Source organism: Calliopsis andreniformis, chromosome 6 (assembly GCF_051401765.1).
Source record: "Calliopsis andreniformis isolate RMS-2024a chromosome 6, iyCalAndr_principal, whole genome shotgun sequence".
In the NCBI taxonomy this organism is placed as follows: Eukaryota; Metazoa; Arthropoda; class Insecta; order Hymenoptera; family Andrenidae; genus Calliopsis; species Calliopsis andreniformis.
The window spans coordinates 7,113,339-7,137,616 of NC_135067.1; the positions used below are offsets into that span (position 1 = coordinate 7,113,339).

General features: G+C 33.5%; 3 protein-coding genes across 5 annotated transcripts; 2 read left to right on the forward strand and 1 right to left on the reverse strand.

Moving 5' to 3' along the window:
• The first annotated feature begins 596 nt into the window (after nucleotides 1–596).
• On the forward strand, nucleotides 597–4,030 carry Gp93 (heat shock protein 90 Gp93). The gene is made up of 4 exons (XM_076380583.1): nucleotides 597–723; nucleotides 822–908; nucleotides 1,244–1,850; nucleotides 1,928–4,030. The coding sequence occupies exons 1-4, from the start codon at nucleotides 678–680 to the stop codon at nucleotides 3,582–3,584; spliced, it is 2,397 nt and encodes a 798-aa protein (XP_076236698.1). The 5' UTR covers nucleotides 597–677; the 3' UTR covers nucleotides 3,585–4,030.
• Nucleotides 4,031–4,568: 538 nt separating this feature from the next.
• On the forward strand, nucleotides 4,569–18,074 carry LOC143181153 (constitutive coactivator of PPAR-gamma-like protein 1 homolog). 3 transcript variants are annotated; one of them, XM_076381417.1, is made up of 17 exons: nucleotides 4,587–4,723; nucleotides 5,493–5,875; nucleotides 6,111–6,283; nucleotides 6,353–6,466; nucleotides 6,541–6,687; nucleotides 6,763–7,129; nucleotides 7,202–7,450; nucleotides 7,527–7,907; nucleotides 8,482–8,620; nucleotides 8,700–8,825; nucleotides 8,958–9,075; nucleotides 9,156–9,456; nucleotides 10,353–10,597; nucleotides 10,894–10,929; nucleotides 11,117–11,245; nucleotides 11,524–11,624; nucleotides 11,693–18,074. In XM_076381417.1, the coding sequence occupies exons 2-17, from the start codon at nucleotides 5,668–5,670 to the stop codon at nucleotides 11,832–11,834; spliced, it is 2,976 nt and encodes a 991-aa protein (XP_076237532.1). In that variant the 5' UTR covers nucleotides 4,587–4,723; nucleotides 5,493–5,667; the 3' UTR covers nucleotides 11,835–18,074. The 3 variants fall into 3 exon arrangements, 2 of the variants coding, with proteins under 2 accessions (XP_076237533.1, XP_076237532.1); XR_013002236.1 differs by lacking the exon at nucleotides 10,894–10,929 and having other exon boundaries at nucleotides 4,569–4,723; nucleotides 11,104–11,245; nucleotides 11,693–11,739; XM_076381418.1 differs by lacking the exon at nucleotides 10,894–10,929 and having other exon boundaries at nucleotides 4,586–4,723.
• Nucleotides 18,075–18,214: 140 nt separating this feature from the next.
• Nucleotides 18,215–23,688, reverse strand: LOC143181152 (nardilysin). Its single transcript, XM_076381416.1, has 14 exons — nucleotides 23,360–23,688; nucleotides 22,865–22,953; nucleotides 22,505–22,689; nucleotides 22,295–22,408; nucleotides 21,998–22,193; nucleotides 21,487–21,692; nucleotides 21,251–21,421; nucleotides 20,827–21,170; nucleotides 20,261–20,761; nucleotides 20,045–20,195; nucleotides 19,843–19,976; nucleotides 19,143–19,521; nucleotides 18,576–19,068; nucleotides 18,215–18,494 (listed from the first exon to the last, which is right to left on the reverse strand). Exons 1-14 carry the CDS (start codon nucleotides 23,686–23,688, stop codon nucleotides 18,343–18,345), a joined length of 3,444 nt encoding a protein of 1,147 aa, XP_076237531.1. The 3' UTR covers nucleotides 18,215–18,342.
• Between the last annotated feature and the right edge of the window lie 590 nt (nucleotides 23,689–24,278).

The window sequence follows — 24,278 nt, forward strand, 5'->3', positions numbered from 1 at the left end:
ATCTTATTTCAAACTGAATCGATAACGTCGGTATGACAGGCAAATGGTGAAAGAATTCATGAATCTTCCAGACAAACATGTGATAAAAAAATATATTGGAGGATAGATCTATCCTAAGTTCGTCAATGATCTATAAGCAATTCAGCTCTTTCTATACATATACTCGTTTACACTTAAGATCCTTTATGGACTGTTGGTAACGAGTCTTCTCATTTTCTTACCAATCGATGGTAATGTCAGTATAACCCTTTTTGTTTTTCATAGAAACAGTAAATGTCGATTAATTTTTCTGAATTTCGTACTATATTTACAGTAAACGTATGTTTGTATTAACAGCTCGTAATAATAAAAGTAAAATATTCATTATAGTTGTATTTCCCTTGAAATAAGGAATATTACAACAGAATATTCCAGAACAGGCGTAAGATATTATTTCGATTATCCACCAATACGGTGAAGACATTTGGACTGAGCATAACCGGCTTGCATCTGATTGGCCGATGTGCATTGCGTGGGCTCATTCGATTGGTGGATGTCTTCGGTTCCCTCTCACTATACATAGCGTCGCGCGTAGACTGTGACAGTCGGTGTAAAACAGCGAAGTGAGGTGTTGGAAGCGAAATAGCGGTGTGTTTTCGTTTTTTTTCTTCCATTATTCGTGAATTATTCACGATACAATGAAAAAAGCGTTAATACTGGTATCGGTCTTGTTTCTCCTGGCGGGTAAGTGAAAAAAAAAGCTGTAATTACTGAGAAAATCGTGTTTGGGTGTACACGTTATTTGAACCATGGCATCGGCAATTTTCATCTTTGTTATTTAGGATTCGTCAGGGCTGAAGATCAAGTCGAGGAAAATGTTGGAACCGTTGAGAATGATTTGGGTGCCAGTCGGGAAGGATCGCGAACAGGTAATACAGATTTTCGATGTATTTCTACGATTATAGACTTCAGTTATTCATTTTTGTAAAACAGATTTAAAACAGATGCATATGCATTATCTTATCTGATAACGGTGGTTATAATAGATATTGACGTGTTTAATAGTCGTGTAGTAAGCTAAAAATGATTGTTTGTTTATATTTGTTTATTTTTACATTCATAATCAAGTATTTATGTGATTGGTACTCTATTTAAATTTGTATCAATGATGAAATAGTATAAAATCCAAAATATTATCAAGATATGACTGCATTTATATGAATAAAACTTGATGTACAAGTAATGACAAAACATGTCCTTGCAGATGATGAAGTGGTTAAAAGAGAAGAGGAAGCAATTAAACTGGATGGGTTAAATGTGGCACAAGTAAAAGAACTTCGAGATAAAGCAGAGAAATTCATGTTTCAAACTGAAGTTAATCGTATAATGAAACTCATTATAAATTCTTTGTATCGCAACAAAGATATTTTCTTGAGGGAATTGATATCCAACGCATCTGATGCTTTGGACAAAATAAGATTGCTCTCTCTCACAGATAAAAATGTTCTGGACACGAATCCTGAGTTAGCAATTAGGATAAAGTCTGACAAGGAAAGCAAGATACTGAGCATAACTGACTCTGGTATCGGTATGACTAAAAATGAACTAATCAATAACCTTGGAACTATTGCTAAGTCTGGAACTGCTGAATTTTTGGGCAAGATGCAAGACACTTCAAATACTCAGGATCTGAATGATATGATTGGTCAGTTTGGAGTAGGTTTTTACTCTGCATTCCTGGTTTCCCACACAGTAGTTGTCACCTCTAAACACAATGACGACAAGCAATACATCTGGCAATCCGATAGTAGCAGCTACAGTATTGTTGAGGATCCAAGGGGTGATACCTTGAAGAGAGGAACAACAGTTAGGTAAGTGCATTAACGTTCGCTAATTATTAAATTTGTAATGATCATTTTTAATAAAGTTAATTTATCTGTCCTTCCAGTTTGCATTTGAAGGATGAAGCCTTGGACTTCCTGGAAGAAGATACAATCAGAGATTTAGTGAAGAAATATTCACAGTTCATCAATTTCCCCATATACCTTTGGAGCAGTAAAGTTATTCAGGTTGATGAGGATGAAGAAGAAGAAGAAAAACCTGTACAGGAAGATGAGGAGAAGAAAGAAGATTCTACTGAAGATAAAGTCAAAGATGAGGAAGATGACGCAAAAGTAGAAGATGCAGAAGAAGAAAAGAAAACCAAGAAAGTGGAGAAGACCGTCTGGGACTGGGAATTGTTGAACGATTCTAAACCTATATGGACTCAGAAACCGTCTGAAGTTGCAGAAAAAGATTACAACGATTTCTACAAGGCACTAACGAAAGATACCCAAGACCCCTTGGCGAAGATTCACTTTATCGCGGAAGGCGAAGTCACTTTCAAATCACTTCTTTTCATTCCTAAAGTTCAACCCAGCGATAGTTTCAATCGCTATGGCACTAAATCGGATAATATTAAGTTATATGTTAGAAGAGTCTTCATCACCGACAAATTTACCGATATGATGCCTAACTATTTGTCTTTCATTCGCGGTATTGTTGATAGCGATGATTTGCCGCTCAATGTCTCGCGTGAAAACTTACAACAGCACAAACTTATTAAAGTAATTAAAAAGAAATTAATTAGGAAAGTCTTAGATATGATAAAGAAGATTCCTAAGGAAGATTACGAAAAATTCTGGAAAGAGTACAGTACAAACATTAAACTAGGTGTTATCGAAGATGCTCAGAATCGCGCTAGATTGTCCAAACTTTTGATGTTCAACTCCTCCACAAAGAAGGGTATCACATCATTAACGGATTACGTGTCTCGTATGAAGCCTAAGCAGCAATACATTTATTACATTGCTGGTTCCTCCGAAGATGAAGTGAAGAAATCTCCATTCGTTGAACGATTGGACAAAAAAGGCTATGAAGTTCTTTACCTAACTGAAGCAGTTGATGAATATGCTATTTCTGCTCTTCCTGAATTCGAAGGAAAGAAATTCCAAAATGTAGCGAAGGAAGGATTTTCACTTGACGAAGGAGAAAAGGCAAAAGAAAGATTAGAACAAATGAAAACTACATTTGAACCTTTAGTGAAATGGTTGAACGATGTACTGAAGGATCACATTAGCAAAGCTCAAATATCCGAACGTCTCACTGATTCCCCATGTGCTCTTGTCGCAAGTATGTTTGGATGGACTGGAAACATGGAGAGGCTGGCTATTTCAAACGCTCATCAAAAGACTGACGACCCACAAAAAACCTATTATTTGAATCAGAAGAAGACGTTGGAAATCAATCCAAGACATCCTCTTATCAGGGAACTGTTACGTCGAGTAGAAGTAGATACGACTGACCAAACAGCGAAGGATATCGCACTGATGATGTTTAAAACAGCTACTCTTCGTTCTGGTTACATGCTTAGGGAAACTGCTAGCTTTGCGGATAGCGTGGAGCAACTTATGAGGAAAACTTTGGGTATTTCTCTCGATGAAGTTCCAGAGGAGGAAGAAGTGCAGGAGGAAGAATCCGCGTCAACAGAAGCCGACTCGGAAACTGAGTCAGAAAAAATTATTGAAATGGACGCGATGGACGACGAGAAACATGAAGAACTATAATCGAGATATATATCATATAAGACTAATTTTATAAATGTATAACTATACAATGTATAGTAATACAATAATTCACTCAGTCGTGTAACCATTGTGGTTACAAGTAAAAACGAATTGTTATAATTGTACAGAGAGAGAGAATTATCCTTTGATAATTCTTTACTGCATTTCAAACGTTTTGTAATACTATTACATCGATATATCAAAGGATGTGATAAATATGCAAGAGTGAAGCGTTTTGCTGATGTAAGTTTTTCATTATTATGTATTGTAAACTCATAAGTTCCATTTTCGGTAACGAACTATTGTTATAATTTATTTCATTTGATCTTCCGTCTTCTTATAGTAATGTAAAAGGATCACTGACTGAACATAATAAGTACATGGTATGTTTGTGATGTGAATGAATGTATTTGTATAAAAGGATATTAAAAGATTATTGAAATAATTTTTTGTTTTCGTTTGTAAACAGTGCGATAATAATTATAATATAAAGTAATATAAAGTATCCTTTTATCATTATTAAGAGATATCAAAAAACAGACATGACATTTATCGCCTGTAAAAAAGTTAATTTCTGAATCAACAACAATATATAACATTGATAGTTTCTCCTTTTTTCCTACGTTAGCATGATCATAAAGCTATTCTGTACAATTTTTTATTTTTCAAATCGTCGATTTTGAAAATACTTGTAACACGCGCGCTTTCAATCAACAAATTTGAATTTCATCAAACGCGCGCGAGAATGACGTATTTTGAAAATCAATTATTTAAAAATGAATTGCTCCTAAGCATCAATTTCATTTCGTATTGTGCATTACTTTTTTGCAGACACATTTGGTTTGGAGCAACCTCCATATCATATACGAGATTTTAATGCTACTTATAATATTTGTCATCCTGTACTTCAACGATTCGTATTTTCAAAACAATATTAAGTTATTCATTTCCGGCGGCTACGATTGGTCCCAACAGACGAACCAATGGAATGGCTCTATTCCCATGGAACCGGGACGAATAACGTAGATATCCGAGCGCGGCCGAGCGCTCATTTCCGTTTTCGAATCCGACGTCATCTACTCTCAAAGCCCGTGTGTTTTGTGTTTCTTTGGGGCCACGATGATTATCGTTAATTTAACGTAAGTATCATTCCGTTCCATGGATGACTGTACCGTGAATTGAATGGGGTTCGCGTGGTGCTATTCGTAAAAGGAAACTGGTCACGAAACCGCGCGAATCCTTTGCGTAAGTTTCACATCAAACGAGCGAAGACCCCTCGCCATGCCGGTCTATAAAGCAGTCCTTCTTTCTCAAGCACGTTCAATTAACCGAGAAACGACGGAAAAAAAATTCTCGAACGGTCGTCTCCCTCTCTCTCTCTCTCCCCCTTTGGCTCATAGCGTGTAACGAACGTTTCAATGAGATCGAACGATTCATCCGAGGAGAAAGAGAACTGGCCGACGATATACGGATGTCCACATATAAACAAAATAAATGGCGTCGGCATACTTCTGTCCCGAATATTGCAAATTTCGAGTTCTCGAGTATTCATTAATGCCTTTATAGTTTAATAGAATAGTGAAGTATGGTAAGACGAAATGGTTTATTGAATTCTGCGATCTAACGTGAGAGTTGTACTTATCTATCGAAGTTGAAGAAAACCTGTTATATATTTCTCGTTTTTTCCGTTGCTTAATTTGTAATGTATACTTTTTGCAGTCGTCATACATTTCCTATATTACATTCAGTCCATATGTTGAATAAACTGTTATGAAATGGTTGACAACAACATTCATTGAATTCTAGTTATACATATGTAATTGCTTAGTTTTATAGTGTTCTAAGATAATTTTCTTATACTTTTATTTAATAACTTTTCTGAAAATTGTCAAATGATATTTGTTGCAGGTTGAAATTATTGAAATTGGAACTAGACTTCTTTGTGTCGTAAAAGTATCTAAAGTTGGAAACTGAACATCTTTATCTACAATTACTAAAGAAATAACGAATTGTAACATTACACAAAAGAAACTTGAATAAGTGTAACTTGTAACTTTACATTCAGAACGAAATCTTGAACAAAATGGGCATTCAAGATTTGCAAGTCTTTTTGGATAATAATTATATACAAGGAGGATCTGTACCCGTGGATCTATTGAAAATAGCACGTACTATTACACAAAGGCAACATAATCGTGTTGGCAAAACGCAACAATTGCATTCTGGAAAACTAAGACTGGTTCTAGATGGAGAATGCTGTTTAGATAGATTATATGGAGGTTACTTTTCAGGTATTTATATCCTCTGTTGTTTTGTTTGTTTATTAAGTTTTACGTCAAATGTTTTATCATTTGAGTGTTAAGTAGTGTGATTGGTTTGCTCCTATTTTGTTGAAGAGTGCTCACTCTAAATATTAAATATTTTTCAACATAAAACAAGAAATGATATTGCACAATTTAACAGCTTCCAATTAAATTTCTATAAATATTTCTGGCACTCATATAATTAAAGTAATTTGTGATTTAGATTGGGCTTGTGGAGGACAATGGAACCGAATGCTACAATTCTTGGCAGTTTTAATACAAACGACAGATATGTCAGGCTTAGAATTAGCTGTATTCTTTAATGGATGTTTTGAATCTCCTCGACGAGCAGACTGGATTCAGAATCAGTTGCAAGTGCGAATTAAAGTGAACAATGTAAGTTATTGGTACGAATTTTTAAAAATGTAATAATATATATGATGCTTAAACCAATAATTTTTACAGGTATTGAAACATATTTCAACAAAGGGTACTCCACCACCAAAAATTTGGTGGACTCCACCAGTGTGTCTGAGAACTAGTCTACGTATGGCTTTGCGACATTTGAATGTTACTGTTGTAAGTTAAATGGTTCCCATGATTTTGCAAGTATTCAATGACAGCACAGTGTTATTTAATTTACGTTTGAATAGTTATGTAGTATGGATGATCATCATCAAGAAGTAATTGCTTATTGCCGAGAAAATAACTTCAATGGTTTGATTGCTGATGATGCAGAGTATGCTGCTTTTGATCCTCCACGGTATTTCTCATCTGAGCAGTTAAAACTTACATTCAAAGTATGTATTTGCCTGAGGAATGTGAAGGTATACATAGTCTGTAAAATTAATAAAAATTAAATATTCCTTTTTCAGGGTTCTCTTGATACAAAAGAATATATTCTGCCAGAACTTTTAAAATCATTGAATATTCCACCTGATAAACTATGTTTGCTAGCTGCATTGCTCGGAAATTATATTTTGACCGAGAATGATCTGGCCGAATTTTATAAGAAATTGAACGTTAACACTAATTTGAATAAAGTTAACGTAGAGCACACGATAAAAACGATTGCCAATTTTGTCAAAGACCTTCCATCCGTTGAACTGGACGTAGTATCGCAAAAGGTATTTGGATCTTTGTCGGATCCAAGGTGTTCTAAACTAAGGCAATCTGTTCAGTACTATATAAATGGAACTAAAGAAGGATTTCTACATTATAAACCTGTAAAACCAAACAGAGGTAAGAGTCTGATTTTATTTGAACGTATAGAGTGTCTCAATTCATTTTTATTGTGATATAAAATTCTTTTAGTACCAAAATTGGACTCTAAGCAAAATATACAAGCGCAGTCAAATTTATCCGAAGCACCGTCGACTTCGGACGGCGATTCTAACTTAGAGACATCCAGATTCGCATCTGAAACTGTAGAAAGTGAACGTGAAAGTTTAAATGCGTATAAACAAGCAACCGCAAATGCTAAGTCTGCGCCGCAAATTGTAATAGATCCACCTGGTATTCAAGGTCATGGGGACGCCGATAACATTAGGGCGGAAGAACAAAGTAAATTACAAATTAACAGATAGAATATTTTATTCAATTTCTTCGTGATTTAAAAAGCTATTATTGTCTTGTTCAGGTAACGGACACGCTATCAACGGCACACACAATCTTTTAATTAGTTCGTCGAGTTCGAGCAGTAGTTCTTCCGCTACGTCTCCGTCCCATGCGACGGCTGATTCTGCAAGACAGGCAGAAAAAACAACGACTATCCCTACTACGGTGCCCGAAGTAATGCGCACCGCGTCCGAGAGACATCAAAAGGGACTGATGTCTCCGCACATTTATCAAATTCTCATTGCGGGCGAGATTAAGCTACCAGTGCTTCTGGAAGATGAAAATCACTGCGAGTTTCCTTCTATTCATCTTATCTACAGACCCGTCAGGCAGATGGTATACGCGATATTGTTCAATCTTCATCATCGAATGTATTTAGCTACTAAGAGTAAAGAGAAAGGTGGTAAGTAGAATACTTTTATATAAAGCTATGTCTTCACTGAAGCAACAATGAGAAACATTTTTTCGCCTCATGTTGCTGCACATTTAAAAAGATTTTTAAAAAAGACCAAGTTATAGAAATAGTTTGTCCATACTGAAGCAACATAATTCAAAGAACGTTTGAATTTTGTTTCGGTTTCAAGACATTTGTTGCTGGCAACAGAATCACGAAGAAATCTGAAGAAACATTAGACAACAAACGATAAAAAATTTCTCATTGTTGCTTTAATGGAGACATGCTTAATCTTAGAGGAAGTATTTCCTTTTTTCGACCTATTTTTTTTTTTAAAGGATAATTTGTGCACGAGCAGTCCTATCAAGTTATTAAAATTAAATTTGTACATACGCATAAACACACTGATAATTTGACAGCTTTTTGATAGAGTCGCCTTGTTTTTATTTATTGAATCAATGTTGAAACTGTTAATGAATTGCCATGTTGATCTTGCACAAATTTTTCTCAGTAAAAATTACAAATGCTCCCTTTATACTCAAGTCTTCGATATAAATTCGATACATATTCATTTGTTCCATAGATAGCGAAAAAATTGAAGTCCCTGACGTTGTGATAAAGGAGTGGGTATGGTCAAAATCGAATCCATATCAAACTCCAGAGTTAGTGAAAGCAGAGCAAATTGGTTGGGGCGTTCCTACCATTCAGCGTTTATGGTTTGGGTACGTAGTTCCTAAATGTAATTTATCATTGAAAATTCGTTAAAGCATGTTGAGAAATTAATACGCTATTGTCTTCCAGCACAGGCATAGATGACAAGCGTCGCCGACTGAGAGGATTCTTGACCTGTATGAGGTCTGATACGCCTCTTATGCTGAATACTTCCTACGTACCACAGCATCTCTTAGTCATGGCTTGTGTGTTAAGGTAGATATTCTTCCTCAATGGTTTGAGTCATCTTATTGACTTTAAATATATTCGAAATAATACCAAGCAGTTTTGCTGCATCAAAACATGAGTCGATGACTTATACTTTTAGTCACTCGTGTGTTTCTTTAGATATATAATGTCGTTCTCGGATAAAATAAAGATTCTACGCCGTCAGGAACTAGATGCTTTCATTGCGCAAGCATTTTCACCCGAGCTTATGAATGCTCAGTATTTACAAGATCTCCAGGTACTTGAAGCACATTCGAAATTATTTTTAATGGAGTATATTACTCTTCTAGTCGAATACTCATTAACCTTATTCTACAGCTTCCCTTAGTGACATCCCGCGGAGTACAATTAGCCACGCTATTTATGGCTGGTGTTGAAACTGCTCTCTTAGCCAACGATGCTTGTGGTGCACCGATCCCTTGGTTGATGTGTTGTCCGTGGTTATTCTTTGATGGAAAATTGTTCCATCATACGCTGGCTCGTGCTACGCTCGCTAAAAATTTATTAGAACTTTGTAGTGGCAATATAGACCGTGTTGTAAAAGTTGAACGAATGAGGAAAGCCATACTTGAAGGCATTAACGTTGTTTTTGCACGTCCACCGATACCTGTCGCACCAGGTATGTCTTCGATGTATCTGTAAGATTCTTTAAGAATTTTTCAATTCCAAAATCTTTTATAGTTTATTGGTAAAGTGCATGTCTTAAGAATTGAATGTACAAAGTTTCAGTTTTGGTTTGAATGATTTAATTTTCCCTTCCTAATCACCTTAGTATATCATGTATATTTCTAATGGTATACTTTCGGACCGGAAGGATAGTAATTCAGCTTTATTGCTTCGTAAGCGTGTTAATGACGCCTGCGAATCTCGAGGCTGAACATGTTTTTTTTTATTAATATTACTAACTTCTTGCATTTTAAATACCAATCCGTTTAAGACTTTTGACATTCAAAATTCGAATGAGATATTAGAAGTTATAAGCAATTTCTAATGAATACATATTGATACCTTCTTTTTAATACTAAGTACTATTATTTTTAACGCAATTTGAATTTTAACTATTTCTACATCTATGTTTATTTTAATACGAAAAGTACAGGAAAATTATTTATAGGTTTAATTTACAATTAACTGAAACCATGTATTAGATTTAACTGTTAATAGTTATAGACATTTATGTATATATATATTTCCATTATAGAGAAGATCACGAAAGGTCTTTATTGTTTAAAAAGATTCATAATATTTATATAAAATATAAAGCTGAAATCAGTTTTTTGCTCTCCTGTGAAAATTTTATTTCTATCAAATACGTGGTATTAGAACAAAGGTATCGATATATTTTTTTCACTTTAGTTAGACTTAGTCTTTTTTTGTCGTTTTTCCATGACGCAAAAATTGATAGAGTACTAATAATTAAAAATGTTTGTAATTTATTTTGGAAACAAATGTAGCAAGACTTTGATACATATTATCAACGTATAGTATATGGAAGTTTTCTTTTGTATGTAATAGGTATTCGTGTGTCAGTACCTCAGAATCTTTTGGCCGCTGGATGCACGATAAATGATGGTTTAATGCGAGGTCGTGGTAGTGGAACAATGCCTCAGCGTGGACTGATGCGTCGTCCTATACCATCCCGTGGTGGTCAGTTAGAAATTGCTGGAGTTGTTGTGGGTCAATGGGGTCCGAATTATGGACAGCCAGGTCGTCTACCTCAATCCCTGCAGGGACACTCACGTGGACGAATTCCGCCACAGGTAAGAAACATATTTATGATTACAGTTTAGTTACAGTCTAATATAATTGCATATATATAAAACAAGAACCACACGACTATTGAAATATTTGATTTGCAAATGGTTTTAAATTAAATAATAAAATTACTTCTGTTGTATATAATTAGATATTTCTCAATTTCTTTATCTTTATATGTGAAGTATCAATATTATTTTAAATAAAAGATATAATATTATACTTTGAGAAGTGGTTCAATCTAAATTTTTCACTTTAAAGTACATTTTAGTAGAATCTATATTTGATTATTGTATCGTAGATGTATTTAATGGCTACGAAGAAACAATTGGACGAGGTACGTATATTTCTACGAAGCAATATAGATTAATGCAGTAATTGAGTTCCATAAACTGTTACATGCACTGTTCAGTGCGCTGTTAGTATTAGTATTGATTACGTAATATTCTCTGCAATAAAGATTTTTTCAATCAACTAGTTGAAAGTTAATTTTCATACGTAACCGTTTAAGACGTATGTTGTAGGTGACTTCGATAGGAGGTCTCAAGTACAGTTTCCCACGTGGTTTCACCCCCATGGGGCGGCCCACGTTTCAAACACGTGGAACCAATCGTACACAAATAGCAGGACGTGGAAAGAAAACACAGATGAAGGTAAAAAAAGAATCCTTTTAGTAGAGCTGGGTCGAAATCTAATTTTTGAATTCTCGAAACTGGAATTCCAATCTCTCGAAACTGTTTAATTTTGAATTGTAGTTCCAATAAGATTTTTGCATAAATATTTATTGTCTATAGTTGAACAAAATACTAACGAAACAATAATAATAATAATAATAAAAAATATCTAATCGAGATTCTTATTTAGTGGCACTAATATTTTAGTCAACTTTGACAGTTTCTCAAAAATGTATTAACTTGAATTTCTTTTTTAGGTGACTGGTAAGAAAAAGACCACCGTAAAAAAGACTAAAGAATGTGAGAAAAAAGACAGCAAAGGGAGAGGTAACACTGTTGATGGAATAACTGACTATAAGTAAGTATTGTCTCGTTGCACATTTCAGTGAAAAGTATTTTTATAAATATTAATATTTGTGTTATTAGTGACTCAATTCCAAATATGAATGCAACAAAAGATGCACTGCCAGTACCAGGCCAATTTGAAGATGCCGTAGAAAACGGTAAAGGGATAGAAAAGGGCCAAGGAGATGCGTCGCTGGTCGCTCCGGTCGCTGCAGAAAACTAAGTATTTACAACATTTTTATCGACTATTAAACACTCCCGGATGTGACTCAAGACTGCAATCAAAATCTAATTATACATGTTAACGAGTAATTGTGCGCTAATGACATTTGAAAGTTTCGATTTGTATGAACCATGTTGCCTGATATAACGTTAAAACTTTATCTATTCGACGATTCTTTTTTACGTGACTAAAAATGTAAGGGAAGACTTGAATATTATTAAGATTTTTTTTACTTTTCTTTATTGCCTTAACAGATTAAGATGATCATTGTTAAAGTAGTAGTCAAGTCGCCTTGTATTTCGCACAAGAAGATACGTTTCAAATGTTCTGCGCAGAATGACTCAACGAAATGTCTAAAGCTCTGATGGGGCCAAACTAATTAAACTAATGTAGGAGACAAAGGCATCATTTAACGATGTCAAGATATATAAAACACAACAGGATAGAGACCCGTTTTCGACGTACACAAAAATACGATGTCCTCACTGCCAAAACGTACCATTCAGTGTGTAAGATAAGAGCGAAACAAAAAAAGAAAAAAAAAATACGAAAAAAAAAACTGAAAAAGAAAGCTACGGGAGAAAACACCGCGTTTGTGCTAAACACGAGCGTGTTTCTACTGCTCCGCTCGGATCACCAATGGGATGAATTCGACTGATTAGTGTATGCGTGCGCTAATTTTACTAAACGAGAACAAGTCGTCGTCAGCTGCTATAAGTATTTAATTCTTAAGAAGTGTGATTATTTTTTTTACAATGAAAATATATATTTTCCGGTATTATATGAAATGCTCGCATTGACAATCTCAGTACTCTGATCTCCCGCGGGAACATTGCAGTCTTGATACGAGACATGGACAAACGAATGGACAGACGGACTGACCGACAAGACGGTACCGTTTTTACGGGGTAGTTTGTTTTTTTGTAAATAACACGCGAGGCAGGATACTGAGATATTCATTAGCAAATGGAGACTGATGCTTTTCATATAGGTAAAATATATATTTATATATGATTTAGATTAGAGGTTCCCAATATATAGCATATTGTAATATGTGTAAGTGATGATTGCGAGTGAGTGAGTAAATGGATATGCGAGTCAATTGTGTATAAGTACACGAGAGTATGTGAGACTGAGCCGTGTAAAAGGGAGAACTCTTTTTTAAGGAGTTTTTTTTTGCAAATAGTCGAAATGAGAGCATGAGAGTGTGTGATTGTGAGAGTAATACAAAATGTATATATAAACGTGGGATGTTAGCACGTGAGTCTATGTGCATGCGTGTGCATGAATCATGGAAAAGAGCATAGAACCGTGCGTACGCATGCGCGCAAGCCGACCGAATATATTTATTTGCTGTTACGTTAAGAGAGAAGAATGAGTGATTCCAGAACGAATTACAAATTTATGTACGATAAATGTACCCCGTGGATTTTGAAGGCTTATCGTAAGAGTATCAGCTGTTATAAAAAGGCGAAGTTCTCTGAAAGAGTTACTCTTACCATATGCCTGATATCATCTTAAAAATGTGCTACATCGGTGCAAATTTTGCATCATTAAAATATATTTTGGAACTCGTTGAACTAGGATTTAGAAACGATAAACTATATCCTCAAATTATTTTTAGAAATTTTATAAAAATTTCATTTCCTTTTGGTTGTAGATTCCAATATAAATGATGAAAGGACAAAATGATTAAAGTAAAAAACATTTGCGTTCTTTGTAGCATATTTTGAAAGATGATATTTATTTCCCGTTTAATTGTACATATGAATAGTTACTTTAGAAGTGACAGTGTGATTGGTGTACATAAAAGAAAATCCGAGTGACGCGTAGCACTTGCTACACGAGCCTCGATTTAGGGAATGATTATGTTAAACAAAAAATACTATTTATAGAGTAGAATAGTCAGAAGGACTTTCTACCAAAGATCATTGGGAGTGTAAAGCATGGGAGGTTCTTTTATCCGGTAAAATATGATACACATAAGAACATGTAAAAAAAGAAGGAAAAATAACAGAGAAACAAGACAGTACGACGGTACACGATTACTAAGGGAAAAGGCAAAGAAAAAAAAACGTAAGAACAAAGGTGTGAGGTGAAGGATACGTGTCTATAAGTGCAGAAGTAATTAAACAATGAGTAACAGAGAGCGAGAGCGAACGAAAGAGAGAGAAAACCATTTATTGAGATAATATAAATGAGAGATAAGATAAAAAATGTTATATTTTTGTAGATTTGTTATCGCGTAAAATGCATTAAGACAATGAGAAACTTTATATAATTTGAGGGACGGTTAATGAGCCTGAGAGTTAAGTGAGTAATTGAGATCATTGAGAGAGGGATAAAGGTGAAAGTGCTTTAGACGATGATGATGGTATGTTGAACATGTTTGACATCCGTAATTAACTGTATAAAAATCTCATTAATTCTTCTGTGTCTCCAAAGCTCTCAGACTTTCTGAGTTGCTTTTCGGAAAGAAAGCAGAGAAGGAAAAATGAAAATAGGAAACAATAACAGAAACTTACAAAAAAAAAGCATAACTCAATGTCAGCTTCGATGTCAGAGCTATAAAAGCGTATGCATATAATAAACAGTTTTCCCAATGCAATTCGAAGAAATGAAAGAGCTATGTTTCATTCGACAATTTTTCAATTCTAATATACACATACACGTTGTTTTTCGAGTACAGTATATAGAAAACGCACCGACGTATGCAAAAAGAAAAAAACATCTTCCTTGAACATCCGAAATTAAATGACGTTAATCGTACACACGAACGAACACAACGTATGTAATGTAACCTAGGAGCAGACTCAGATCTGACGAATGAATATATAATGATAACATTTGAGAGTAAAATGCCACTTTACGCTTTCGTGTAAAGGTAGAAAGATTTTCTTTGTGAAACAAGAAATCGATCATCCTGAAAAATGCCAGAAAATGCATAAAAAAAAGAGGAAAAAACGGTGAAAAAGACACAGAGACGATGTATACAACACGAGATCAGTTGCTGCTGCACTGATATGAGTAACGCAATAAATAAATAAACAAGGAATAATTTAATGTAATGATAATAATATTGATAATAAGTAAACAATGCGAACAAATAAAAAACATGAAATGAAGAATAAAGTAAAGGGGGAATATAAAGGAAGAAAAAAGCTAAAATAACAAAATCCACATTGAATATTACAACAGAGCAGAAGTATCGCAAAAGTAAATAATGTGTACTAAAAAAACGGAAGAAAAGATGAAAACGTGCGTGTAACACGATCGACGTAAAGAATGGGCGCGCGCCTGACTCGTGCCTGCTTTTCGTTGTAATAAGTAGATGAAAAAAAGAGGAATAATAAAAAAAAGTAATAGGGGCCCACGAAACCTTGTCTATGCTAGGACGTATCCATGAGAAAGAAAACTCCACGAAATAATCTCTCTTGTGTATTTAGAGCATAACCAATTTTATAAACGATCTTCTCAAACATTGTGTGTTGTTGTGATAACAGAAAAATTAATTGTACTTTGAAATAAGACACACTAACTCCTCGTTGTGTAACATGCTGGTGGAACATACGATGATAAATGCTTTAGGTGAGAAACGGTCGAACGAGAATGTAAATTAAGCGACTACTTTTGGTTTCTTTCCTTTTTTTTTTTAATTTAGTATTCCTGTGCAGCATCGTTTTTTTTATAAATCAATACGTCAGTTCTTACATGAGCTGTTTTCTCATTTATTATTTTATTTTACTTTAATTTTTTCAATATTGCTATATATAATTTCCATTGATATAAACTCCAATGTTGATTGCAGCGCTACCGATAACAGAAAAGAACAGAAAAGTCTATGCTGCTTCGCTACATATTAATTTCTTTTTTCATTATTATTATTATTATTTCTTTATTAATTATCAACCCTTTCGTTCTTCGTTTGATTTCTAATCACATTATAGTAGAATCTTAGGTCTTTTCGCGAAAGTCACATATATATGTATATATACGTAGAAAAATATATATATAAAAAAATAGAGCGGATCATTTAATTTCAACGATTTGTTTTAAATGATTGCCACAAAAAAATAACGATGATGAGATGCTAATAATGTATTATTTTGTTCACTATATCTCTGTAGAAGCACGCAACTGATGGGCATTAAAACATTTAATGTTTCTTCTCATTTCTCTTTTAATGTAGCTTCATGCTGAGTAGATTTTTGATAGCAACCCAAATAATGGCAAAGGTGAGCTCTCGATAATGAGGAACAGAAGAGTGAAAGAGAAAAGAGATAGTTGCTAAATAATGCTCGATATTTAAATTTTAAGTTTCTCTTTACCATAGATTTTTCGCTTGTATACCTATTAACAAAATATATTAAAAGTACAGTAGCAGACAGTTAAACAAAAAAATTATTAATAAAGTAATAAAAAACAAAAAAAAGACATATGATGAATTAAACACTTAACAATGTAGCTGCAAACGTATGTGGGCCCCGTCCTTATATATTCTTATTAAATATTACATAACGTATATTCTGCTATTATTTTTCATAGCTAAAGGAAACAGCAAAAAATGATTAAAATACAAGTGCGTACAGAGGGTAATCATTGTATGTTACAATTTATAATCATTGTATCTTTATTTTCGTTTAATTTTTTTTTTTGTTTTATATGTAACGAGACAAGGTAATCAATGATCACGTGTGTAGCGCATGGAATGCAGTGAAAAAAAAGGTGTAAACCCTTTTGCGAACGTTTTGTGTCAAACAACAGGAACACAGTGTCATTACTTTTTTCAAACATATAAAAAGCAACAAAAATTGTACATGCGCTATAATATATTCTTAATAATCATATTATTTCGAACTTATGTGGGTCGGTGAATAGTTGAAACGATTTGCAGCAGTAACAAGATTATTGTAAAGTGCGACAAAGTTGCATTCTCGTTGCTAAGCCTTGATATAATGATGTTGACATCGTTTTGTTATTTATGTAAATTACTGCTCAATGATTTAATGCGGCGTTTATCCATCAGCAGAAATTGTTCATGCGTAATTATTGTAGCATTTGAAGCAGAATGATATTCAAGACTTTGTATAGGGAAACATTATACTTATGTTAATCGATAATTTGCTAATATGTTTGAGAGACTTCAAGGAGACCGAACAACCGACCCATTTCGTCCTGACATTTCTCTATAACGCAGTCACATCAATGTATTCTTGTTGGATTATTCTACCTTGTATCTTACTGTTGTAACATATACCCCATTCATGTCTAGTGTCAAGCAGAGCTGATTCTATGCTTTTGCTAGTTGGAAAACTGGAGAAAATGCATATTTTGGAAACGAAAACCAGAACGGAAGAAAGCGCAGTGCGGAAATTTCTTAATTAGCCGTATATTATTAAAAGCAAAAAGAACAAATTACAGATTCAGGTGTTGTTGAATTATTTAGGAACATACATGTGAACAGATAGAACAGAAAGTGAAAACAAAGAAAACGGAAGAATCAGTGCTGGCGAAAACACGAGGCAACAAAAAATTATTATAAAGCTAAAAAAAGTCACATTTAAAGTACTTTTAAAGCGGATACATATTTGGAAAGTAGGAGGTAATCATTATATAAATGTAGTGGCAACTCTTATAATACTACGAAAGAAAGAAAACCAATATATTCAATAATTATTCGAAATATTAAATGCAAAATGCACTTTAATGGATGTTGTAACGATTTAGAGTATTCAAATTGCATCGATCATTTTATTGTAAATCTGTTGTTTGGAATACAACTGCTCTGCCGATTGAACAGGAGACATCTTTTTCTATTTAAAAGGAAAAAATCAGAAAAAGTAAACTAATATTTATGGTATTGGGAAACGAAATAACAGCCTTTTTCTTTGTCCCAATGAAAGCAGAGAAGTTCCTCCAATGACAGATATTTTAAGTTTGTTTCTTTTCAAGATATATTCATTTTCGTTTTTCTTGTATAAAATGCAATTACACAACACACACGCAAAGTAGAACAGTTAAGGTTTCACAGATCCTCTGTCGAGTCGAAGAAAGAAAAAAGTTTGCAGGAGACTGCACAGTTTGAAGTAAAGGAAACAAACTTTCAATAAAGTTTTGTAAGAAAGCTGTTCGTGTGAGAGGTTCTCGGAGATGGTTGGCTGACATTTTCGGAAGTTTAATGATTTATTGAAACGTGTTGTCATGTCTTGAATACAATTAAAAGAACTATAAAAAATCTTACATTGCAAAGTTGAATTCAATTTATATATCTTCAAGTTTTTATGTTATTTTCCCTTGTTATTATTTATTCTATATTTTATAGTATTGTGTCACTTTATAAAAGCGACTTATAAAAAATCGCAATTTTAAGAATTTATTAAAATCAGAATTTAATTATTTCAAAAGAGTAAATTCAAATTTATAATGATTAAATTAGTAATTCATATTTATTATATTTTTATTTGCTCACTGTTATATATCACTATTAATTTAATAAAACAATTAAATCTTATAAAATAGTACGGTGTATAGGATAAGTATATAGCTGGCTTTTGTACTCTTGTATATCGGTGATATAATGCACTGATTTGTCGTCAGCCTCAGATTGCGTGATATCAACATAACTCAAAGGATACTTCATTTTTTCTGTTTCTGAGTTAACTGAAAGAAAAGTGAACAAAATAATATCAAACTCACTTTGCTTTAATTACATTTGTGTATTATATAAGGCAGTATATTTACCATTAGTTTGATCTGCATCCACTTTATCAGTTGATTTTGAAGTTCCAACCACGTGTACACTTAATTTTCTCAAATTGTTTCCATTGAGTGTGTGAGATGTTATCCATTCTCTTAATTCATCGAGCGTGATGCGTTCTATCATCTTCAATTCATTGTCAATTCTATCAAACATATACTCGTCTGTCGTAATTTCTGCCCAATTTCTCATAACTTCTTCTTTTAGATGTAAATCAGCGCACTGTTTCACCTTCATAAGTGCTTCTTTTATACTCTCTAGATCTTTTTCTGAGGTTTCTTTTAGTATCTTACTGAATGTTTCCAAAAATGCTTCGATCCGTTTGTCTACGTGTTCTGTGGAATATTTATCCGCCTGGGTGCGGACACCGATAGAATAACCGAGAATGCCAAAGGTATCATTGAATAGGCAGAACACGTCATATCCAAGTTGTTCTTGTGTTCTTAATTGATTGAAAAGAGGTTCCTCCATGATCATCTAGAAAGGAATTAATTGAAACTTATTGCTTGGGCGATATCAAGTTATTATTAAAAAGTGAAAACTATACTCACGATAAGAAGCTCTATAATAACTGTTAGTTTAATAGATGCAACACCAGATTGATAATAATTCGTTACTACGGAGTTCGCGTCAGTTCTATTGTAGTTCCTTATCTTGCAGTAATGTGAACCCATAGGTAGCTGAGCAACTCTAATCTGTGGCATTGTATTAGGTAACAGTGGGCCACATTTTAACGATTGCACACATTCGTGAACATTTTTAATAACATCCTCTTTCGTCATGTTGCCTTGCACTAGACATTGAATGTAAACATGGTCCATGAAGTATCTAACAAAATTTTGGAATTCGTGAAATTCAACGTTGCTGATGGCAACGTGCCTATCCATGGCTGACCAGTGAACCAACATTAGTATGGACAACCTCACATGTCTGAAATAAATTTTATTAGTATCACATGTGGTACGATCGATTCCTTGGTCGATATTTTATCTGACAATGCATGCTGCACACTGCCTATTTTATTTCATGGAGGATGTATTAGAGGCATCAAATAAATGAAAGATGTATGAATTTATATATAAATATAAATATAAAGATATAAATTTAAAAATCATCATGCACAGAATGATGCATAAAAAGAGAATGCAGCACGCAATACGTCAAACAACAAATCAGATAAAAAATTGCATTTCGTGTTACGTCGACTTTTTTGGAATAAAAATAAATTATTCCAGGCAAATTGGTACATACTTGGCTAATTTGTTGGGTTTTAACAATTTGTTATAATAATCTTTGACCTGTTTTTCTTTCATGACTTTAAATAAGTCTTCCGTTATGAGCATTGAGCTATCAGCTATACACTTGGCAATTGTGATCAACAGAAGCTAAAAATCAGGTATCATTAACATATAATCTATGTAAAAATTATGTAACAATATTCAAGAATATTTACAGGCAGTTTTTGATTGTATCCATTCACTTTAATCACGATACCCTTATCCCTGGTGTAAATCTCGTGATTCAGTTCAGCAGCTATAGCTGGATACAATTCTTCCGCTAATAATTGTTTCAATGTTATAACATACAAGTCCATCAGGGCAGCACTGAAATTTAAATAAAAAGAAATATTGTTCGTGAAAAGTATTGTGTTGTATTTTCCGAAATTTACCTTTTAGGCGAAGAGAGAGGCACAGGTGATATCACATAAAAATACATGTAGCATTCTGGTAAACGGAATTTAGGATCAGGTCGATACCAAACTTCAGATAAGTCATCTGAATATATTTTTTCAGGATATTTAGGTATATCTGCCGGTAGAGAAATCAAGGAAAAGTCATCTGTGAGGAAAATGTTTGGTAATGGTAAATGAAAATCAGGCAAAGGTTCAATGGTCTTCCAGCGTTCTATCCATTCTTTAGGTATTTCTGTGTCCGTGTATTTAGTGTTGAACCATGGTTCTACTTTGTCGAATTCTTTATCGTCAAATTTCTTATCGAAAATTATGATGTTCACATCGTCAGGAGTCAAATAATTTAAACATTCTCGTATAGCTTCTGGATTATATTCGAAATATAAGTCGCTGCCAGTGATGTAATCTCGCGGCGGAAAATAGTGCATATTTTCGCTTAAGTCTTCTACGTATTGTGCAGGGGAACATTCATCTATGAATCTGAAAATATGTTTCTTTCAATCTGAAAATTTCTACCTTTGAACTTATTAATGAAAAATATTCACTTGAAATTTGTTTCTTCTATCTGATGAATTTCATCATATATTCGTTTCTGTGGTCCTTCTTTTCGTAACAAATTAATAAATGAGAATATAGCATTTAATACGTCTTCTAAATGTTCATGGCCTTGCTCGGTTAGCGTTAACGATAGACTAAATAACGCATACATAGAACTGTGTTCAAAATCGCTTTCTCCATTGCCACTAAAGATGTCAAAACACCACATATTTTTCTTTAAGTAGCTGATCAATGATCCCTTCCCTTCGTGGCCTATAATCCAGGAAATATACTGATGTGGTTTGCTTTTATATAGATGGTGTAAAGGTGGCATTGCCCATGTTAATTCTATCTGTAAGAAATGTGAAATAACTACTATATAGTCAGTTTCTTTAGATGATCATATTCTTTTAGTTCAATTGACAGACATACTTGACGCAAATCTTTGATGGGCTTAACTTTATAAATTCTTCTAAAAGTTGGTGTGTCGAACGAATTTGCACCTTTAAATGGTGTAAAGTCATCTGGTGGCAAATTATTATTTGGTACATTTGAAAAGCACTGTATCACATATTCCTCCAGCACATCTAGTGGAAGCCTAGCCTATGGAGATGAGTAGTTTGATTTTATTCATTTGAGTTTAAACTTTAGTTGAATGCAATACGCACTTGTATGGCTAGCTTCATTCTATGAGCGCTGTAGTGTCGCTCTCTGAATTTGTGTAGTTCCTCATAAAGTTTTTCGTCTTTCACATTATCTCGCAACGTAATTAAATTGCCCCAAGTGAATTTCGTTGCAGGATGATTTGGACGTGCAAAACTACAAAATAATTGTTCTTTTCTATAAAAGTCAGAGGGTAAGGCCATCTGAAATTCTGTATGAATTATTTAATTTTATAGCAAACAATGTTAGAAAATATATTGACAGAGTACATGTGTACACTAGCAGTTAAAAGTTTAGAATCACTTGTTAAATCTGACATCTCACCACATGGCTTACTCAAAGTCAGTACCTTAACAATTATTACAATTTCTCATATTGCGATACTGTAAATAAATAATTATAACGCGTCGATTATTGGTGGTTCTCATTAAATCACATATTTAACGAAGTTTTATTTTCTTTAATCAAGGAAATGATTCCAAACTTTTAGTCGGCAGTGAATACATGAGTCCATACCGCTCTCAACTGCTTCTCTTTCTCTGGTTATAGCGTCTTTTTTCATTAAAGGTTTAATGAAAAATTGAGCAAAACGATCAAGGGCTGCTAAAAGATGCTTCTCTTGTACTTCAAAGTAAAATGTTGTCATTTCACATTTAGTGGAGGCATTGTCTGAGCCACCTCTTTTTGTAATAAATGCATCAAAATCATTTTCCTACAAATTCAATATTATTATTATTATTATTATTACTATTGTTATTGTGAGTATGTATAAAAGAATTATCGTTTTCTGATCGTTATGTTTGAAGTAAATACCTGAGGGTACTTTTCAGATCCCATGCAAACCATATGCTCAAGAAAATGTGCCAAACCTGGAATTTCTGGAGGGTCGCTGAAACTTCCTACACCTACACTCAATCCACATGCTGCCTGTGTAAGAAATATGCGTAGCAGCACTCTAAGAATATTAACATCATAGATGTAATAAGTGATAAAATATTAAAATATATATTTCATGGAAGATACCATTTTTTCTTCCCGTTTTAACTGTTTGGGACATGTGGATGAGTCCTCTGCATCTGTTCTATCTCCATTAGATTCATCATCCTCTGTTTCATCATCATTTTCATTATCACCATCTTCCTCATCAGTCTCACTTTCTTCATCATCTTCATCTTCTTCGTCTTCATTCTCAGAGAGTATTGCATTCACTGATAAATAATGAATAGTTATATTTGTTACGGATTATTAAGTAAATTACAATAAAATTGATTGGCAATAAAGAACACATATAAATTATAATAATATTATAAATATTCAAAATGTAATATATTCTTAATTTTCTTCAAAATAAAAATATTGACATATGTAAAACCTTCCTTTTACCTCTCTCTTCTTTATCACCACAAGTAGAACCTATAGAATGTACATCCGCAATCAGCAAGGCAGTCAAACCATTTTCCAATTGGATTACTCTAAATAAAGTATACAAACATGTTAATACAACTGTTGAATTAATCATCATGGATGTTATATTTATGTTTATCAAATTATTCTTTATTTCTTAGATAAATACATTTGAAATGATTTCTAAGAAAAATCAATAATTAACTATGTGTGCAACAATACTAAATATTGAATGATGCGTGATCATTTTTCAAGTAAATACAAAGGTATTCCTAAAAAACATTTAGTGTTAATAAGACTGTTCTTGTTACAAATGGTATATATTAATCATGTAAAATTTATTTGTCTAAAATATTTTGCATCAGAAGCATTAGTGGTAGTTCATTAAATACAGAATAATAATCCTATCAACACTTATAATGATTACCAAAATTTGATTAGGGAAACACACATATGTTTTTTATCAATACTAACCTATACTCCTTTTTATCATTTTCAGATTTAATAGGTGTTTCCAAATAAGTAACTTTGGCTCGTGGTTTCTGAGTAGTATCACAAGGAACAACTTCGGATTGATTATTGATTTGCATTCTATCGACAAATGTGGAATTAGAGTTGAGGTTAAGCTCATTAATACTGCTCACGTTTCTGTTGATTACATTAGTCGAGTTCTGATTTGATTTCAATTTTTTCTCAGGCGGACACTGGAGAGATCTTTTAGGCATTATCGTCGTATATGACCACTCCTTAATTCTGCATCGGAGACTTTTTGACCAAATGATTCTCCACCAAGGCGGTAACATATATCATAGAACAACCTCTTGAAACTTACCCACATTGAATGTTCAGGTTACAGTACTGGCGGAAAAGGCGGTCGAGGAAAAATATAAATCGAATGCGTACAAAATATTCTTCATACAAATATTATAACTTCTTGAAGATATAATAAAAACATAAAATTATTAAAATAAAAACATACAAGCCTTAAAAATAATTTACTACATTAAATGTTTAAAAATACTTTTTTGAACTTAAAAACTCATTTAATACATAATAAAGCTTTTCATTATTACTGACTATAATTTATTTTGCAACCAAAATGAGCGAATGGATCTGGAGAACATGATACTAAAAGAGGTATACTGTGTTCTCACTTCATGACAATATGTAACCTCAGACATCAGAAAGAATGAATATATCAGCAGAACATAACATCAACAGATATAACTCGAGTTCTTAATAATTGCGGCGCCTATGTAACTTAAAATTTGGTCAAAATCAAGGTATCAGGATAGGATACCACCAAAAGAGATACCCTAGGTTCCTAATCATCCTCGTAAATAAGTAAATTTAGATATCGGTCCACATGAAGGTAGGGGTAAAGGAAATACGA